Below are 5519 nucleotides of genomic sequence, written 5' to 3'. Positions count from 1 at the left end.
AACTTGTGCAGGGTTAAATCATGAATTCACATTATGTCTCTTGGAATGGAGTCTACGTGAGCTTATAGGTGGCTCTGTCTCACTATAAGGGTGGATAGAAGATTTGTTAAGCTATTTTTCTAAATATACAACTTTGGATAATATTTAGAAGTTATAGGAAATAAAAGCTAAGCAAAGATCTAGAGATAGGATTATCAAAGAAGGTGATAGGGATATGTCTTACTTCCGGGCAGTAGCCAATCAAAGCAAAAGGAAAAAGAGGATTTTGCTATTAGAGGGTCTTGCTAGATAGATTACTAGAACTCTAGATACGCTTGAGCATCAGTTGTTTGGTTTTGAAGCTATCGTGTGAGTGAAGATTGGAGAGGACTTTGGGAGAGCGTTGACAAAGCTTCAAAGGCGGAAAATGAGCTATTAGAAGCTCCTTTTTCTGAAAATGAGATTAAGGAGGCCATTTTTGGATCCTATGCAGAGGAAGCCCCTAGCCAGATGGGTTGAACAGAATATTTGTCAGTTGTTTCTACGTTACAAAAGCTAGAGAGATAGGCTGGTTGGGGTAACCTCCCCTCTTATTTACAAGGCTATTACACAATCCCCATACTTGCCCTTAGATATTTTGCTAAACCACTTAACCTCAGGGGCAAAATGGTCCACCCTGGGGGCAAAACGGTCCATCTTTTGATCGGTGCATCTGATGGCCATGAGCTTTTCACGACTTTGCTTCGCCTCGACACAAGCTTTGCGACGACGCTACGTGCCGCCCTAAAGTCCATCTCGAACTCCATCCTGGGTTTTAAGGCCCAAACCTATCAAAACCATCCACCAGTAGTTTTGAGGCCCAAACCATCAAACCTAGTTGGAGGAGCGTATCCGCTACGCCTCCTCCACGATCTCAACATGTGTCACTATTCGTCCTTGACGCCCCGATCACCAAGTCCTTCGCGCCCTCTCTTGACTTGGTCAACTACCATCTTGACTTGGTCAACATGGTCTACTCCTCCACATATACACTTGCTTGTTGATGTTCCCCAGGTGTCAACCACCCACGATCAGTCTTCCGGCCCTCGTTCCCTCGATCCAAGCCTCTCGTTTGTCCTTCACCGCTCCATCGGCACGACACGATCCTGCTTGACCTTCTTCATAACTGTCGGTCGTCTCTGGGCTCCACACCTGAGCATAAGCCAAGAGACATGTTGCACAACACCACACTCGTGCCAATGTTGCACAACACCACACTCGTGCCAATGTTAGTCTTCAAACTCAATCAAAGTTTGATCATCTCCTGACAATCATTCATCACCAATCGAGACACATGGGCACATATCAACCATGCATTAGTAGAAAATAGACCTTCGGTTTAACAAATTAGTCCTCGTTAGAGTTGGGACCGGGACTAATGCCCGGATTAAAGTTTCATGGGCGTCGAACGACCTTTAATCTTAGTTGGTAATACCAACCCTGACTAAAGGGTTTATATTAGTCCCGGTTGATGTTATCAACCCGGACTAAAGAGCCTTGAGCCATTAGTTCTGGTTGGTAACACCAACCCAGACTAAAGGTCCTCTATGGGTTAGTTCAAAAAAAAGCATCCCATCCACAGTCACATGTGATTTGTAGGTGGGGTGATTTGTAGGTGAGGTGATCAACTATGCGCGATGCAACCAATCAGGTCTTATGTTCGACTTCCACGAATTACAAATCAATGTTCGACTTCCACGAATTACAAATCACTTTTGTAGCCTCGCACAGACATTTTAGTCACGGTTCAGGTATCAGGAGATTTATAGTGCTTGTCAGAAAACCGGGACTTAAATCCCTTTCTCAACCAGGACTATCCCCCTTTTGTGTACTACTAGTGATGTGTTCGCAGAGGTAGACGATGGGCTGAATTTAATGCTAGGCCTAAGCTTATTTATCTACGTGGGGCCCATATTGGGCTTGGTCTACTGTGGGCTTCTTATGAAACGAAGCCCAAACCTCTGCGCGCGAGGCTCTGGTCATGGACCTGTTTGATCTCATCCGTTCTATCCCGGCATCGTCAGTCTAAAATTTCAGGTTGGGGCTCTCGTGCTCGTTCCCCGTTTCACATTTTGAAGAAGGGAGTCATTCACAGCTATACTAGATACAACCTGATCCTGATGTATTAATATATCTCCCTATTTTCTTCTATGAACTATAATAACTAAGCAAAGGCGAATGCGCGACATATATGCAGAATGGAGTGCTAGAAATTGACGCACGGCATCGAAGCATAAGCATCGTCAAATATAAGCCGAATGATGATGAATTGCTCACTGACAAGCTAAGTACTGCACTGCTGCATGCATACATAGCACAAAATGCTGCCACTGCTGGCTGGCTTCGTTTTCTCACCATCATTCGTTGGTTCCTAGCTTCTCCTTGGTTCTACGACGACATGCACTCCACTCACTGCTAAGTAGAGTAACCAGCTACTACCTGCTACACTACTAGTACTGGTACTTATTTACAGATAAGAAAGACAAGCATGCATGCGTGCATGCACGATCGAGCAGTGGCTACTGGCTAGTGGCTACTTCTTCACTTGGGCTGCTGCTGCTTGCCGGTCGCCTTCGCCGGCTTGAGGTTGGTGACGGCGGCGGAACCAGAACCGGAGACGGAGCCGGAAGGGCCGCCGGCGCCCTGGTGCTGCTGCTGGCGCTGCTTGAGCTCGGCGAGGAGGGCCTTGTTCTCCTGGTCCAGCTGCTGCGCCTTCCTCCGCATCCACTCGTTCTCCTGCATGATGAGCAGGTTCTCCAGGCACTTCCCCTGCGCCATCCTCCGCAGCCGCTCGTTCTCCGCGCGCTCCATCGATCGGTCGATCCCCTCGATCTGCACCCCAAAACTACCTGTATCTGTATGCATGCAAAGAGAAGAAGCATCCATGAACAACAGCGGTTGAGCAGACAAATTAAAGCAACGGAACAAGAGACGACAGCTAACACTAGCGTTTGGATGCAAGCGAGAGGACGTCACCTCTCTCTGAAGTGTCTGAAGCGGTCGATCGGTTGGCCTTCAAGCTTCAAAGGCAGATGGTGATGATGATGATGTGTGTGTGTGTGTACGTGGTGTGTGGAAGGAGGCTTGAGCAAGAAGAGCTCGATCGGTTGTGCTGTTGTGCTGCGATGCGATCAGGTATGCTTGGCCTGGGGGCCTATTTATAGCCAGCCGGAGCCGGAGCCGGAGCCAGCCCTCGAGCTCAAGGCCGAGCAGCGGATCGGTACTGGGTAGTCATCACACTCTGGACTGCAGCCTTTCAAGTTCAAGTTCAGCGTTTCTCGAGCATTGCTCTGGTCGTCATCACACTCTGGACTGCAGCTACAGGCACGACGAGGCTGTCAACAGCAAAGTGTGATGATGGAGGTGAATTGATGACGCAGTCTCTCCCTGGGGAGAAGAGAAGGTCCAAAGATACGCCATCGTCATCATTCGTCTTCCTCCTCCTCGGTCTTGTCACTCTTTGCATAGATTGCTCTCGCCTGGCCTGACTTTGCTCTTCTTCTCCGGCGCTCTCAGTCCATCATGTAAGCTTATCAATAGCGGTGGTACTGTGTTTAGTTTTTTTTTTTTTTAGACATAGGAGGGAAAGTTAGAATTTGGTTACTGTAGCATTTTATTTTTATTTGGCAATTAGTGTTCAATCATGGACTAATTAGGCTCAAAACGTTCGTCTCGTGATTTCCAACCAAACTGCGTAATTTTTTTTTCGTCTACATTTAATGCTTCATGCACGTATCGCAAGATTTGATGTGATGACTACTGTAGCACTTTTTGAGAAATGTTTTTGAATTAAACGCGCGCATAGACGTGTAATAAGAGTTAGACTTACTGTGTACTAGTACTATTCTGTCTACTTAGCTAATAGGCGTATCAGGACTTAAGAGTCCTGAACTACTATTTTAATTTGGTCATGCACCGAGATGCTTGTATCATATAGTAGTATGTTGATGTTGACATGACCGGCTTCCTCAAAGCTTCAGCAGCCGTTCCGATTAATCTTACAAGTTTTACGCCGAGCAAGTATAATATCACAGGAGGAGAGAGAGAGGAGAAACGGACCGTAAGTTTACAGCCGGCTTAGACATAAAAACCAAAAAACTTTATGAGAGATATATGAACCATGGTGAAGACCTTGTTATTATATGGGTGGGTTGGGAGAATGCTAAAAAAGCATACGGCCAGCGGCCGGCTATAACTATTAGCCATCCTCTACTACTGAAAACAGTGAATTTGCCGTGTGCCACATGCACTCGGCAAAGATAAAAAAAAACACTCGGCAAAGGCTTTGCCGAGTGTAACACTCGGCAAACAGCACACGACATCTACAGTGTTGGCAAACAGCTATTTGTCGAGTGTTTTTTATCGCGCACTCGACAAATGGTTTGCCGAGTGTCAAATTTGACACTCGACAAAAAAAAAAGTGGTTTGCCGAGTGTTTTTTCAAAATACACACGGCAAAAGATTATTGTTTGCCGAGTGTTTTTAGGAATTACACTCGGCAAACCTATTTTCTAAAGAAAAATAATAATTTTTTTTTCTCAGCATACCATTATTGTTTGTCGAGTGTTTTTGGGAATTACACTCGACAAACCTATTTTCAAAGAAAAAAATAATTTTTTTCTCAGCATATTTCAGTTTAATAGCTGGCATACAAAATACTCTTAGTACACCATATCTGCATGCACATCATGCTTCTGGCAACATAATTCTTATAGTAACCACATGGACATAGAAATGAAGATGACAAATTTAAGAGACTAATATCCGTCACCCTTGCCTCCCGCCGCCACACCACGAGGCTCGCCCCCGCCAGCACCACCACCACGCCACCACTGGCCGCCGCCACCACCAAGCCCGCCGCCAGCACCACCACCGCTGCTCTCCAGCATCTATCGCCTAGCTGGTCCAGACCTTCTGAGCTCTCCAACAACTCCAGCCACATCTAGCCATCATCTTACCATCTGGTCTACATGAGAGAAACAAAGAATCAGCTTATGCATTACAAATCATAAACCAGGAGGTTACAATGAATTGAAGGTCACACTTTTTTTAACAAATGGTTCCAAATAAAAACTTGAAAGCAAGATAACTTATGATCTATTCTGTTATTTACTTTACAGAATGTGTTTCCTATTCAAAGCAAGACTAACCAACTACCAGCCTAACATGATTGAACCAACCAATTATCATACACAAATAAACAGAACATTTCGTCTTATCCTCTAAAAGAGCATTTCATCCTTATAAAGACCAGTCATATTCCTAGTTGTGTCCAACAAGTATCCTTATAAAGACCTACTGAACAGACAACACAAGCAATGGTGACACAGGTGAAATCCAATCTCTGAAAAAGATAACTTGTGCAATACTACTGAAAGTTGTAACTTCATTAACACATATTTACAAATAAAAGGATAAGCATGTTTGGTTAATAATTGTTAGGAGTTACTACAGTTCTGAAATTAATACAAATTAAACATGAATATTTCAATAGTTCATAT

The 5519-nt window shown here is 44.8% G+C and overlaps 1 protein-coding gene across 1 annotated transcript; it reads right to left on the bottom strand.

Moving 5' to 3' along the window:
* Nucleotides 1-2559: 2559 nt before the first annotated feature.
* Nucleotides 2560-2829, bottom strand: LOC136508306 (protein LITTLE ZIPPER 3-like). Its single transcript, XM_066502963.1, has one exon. It carries the CDS (start codon nt 2827-2829, stop codon nt 2560-2562), a length of 270 nt encoding a protein of 89 aa, XP_066359060.1.
* Between the last annotated feature and the right edge of the window lie 2690 nt (nt 2830-5519).

Source organism: Miscanthus floridulus, chromosome 15 (assembly GCF_019320115.1).
Source record: "Miscanthus floridulus cultivar M001 chromosome 15, ASM1932011v1, whole genome shotgun sequence".
NCBI classification, from domain to species: domain Eukaryota; kingdom Viridiplantae; phylum Streptophyta; class Magnoliopsida; order Poales; family Poaceae; genus Miscanthus; species Miscanthus floridulus.
This window is presented reverse-complemented; position numbering and strand designations above follow the sequence as displayed.

Excerpts from the sequence above, each read along its gene's own strand:
- LOC136508306 (XM_066502963.1), bottom strand. The coding sequence starts at position 2,829 with ATGGAGCGCGCGGAGAACGAGCGGCTGCGGAGGATGGCGCAGGGGAAG.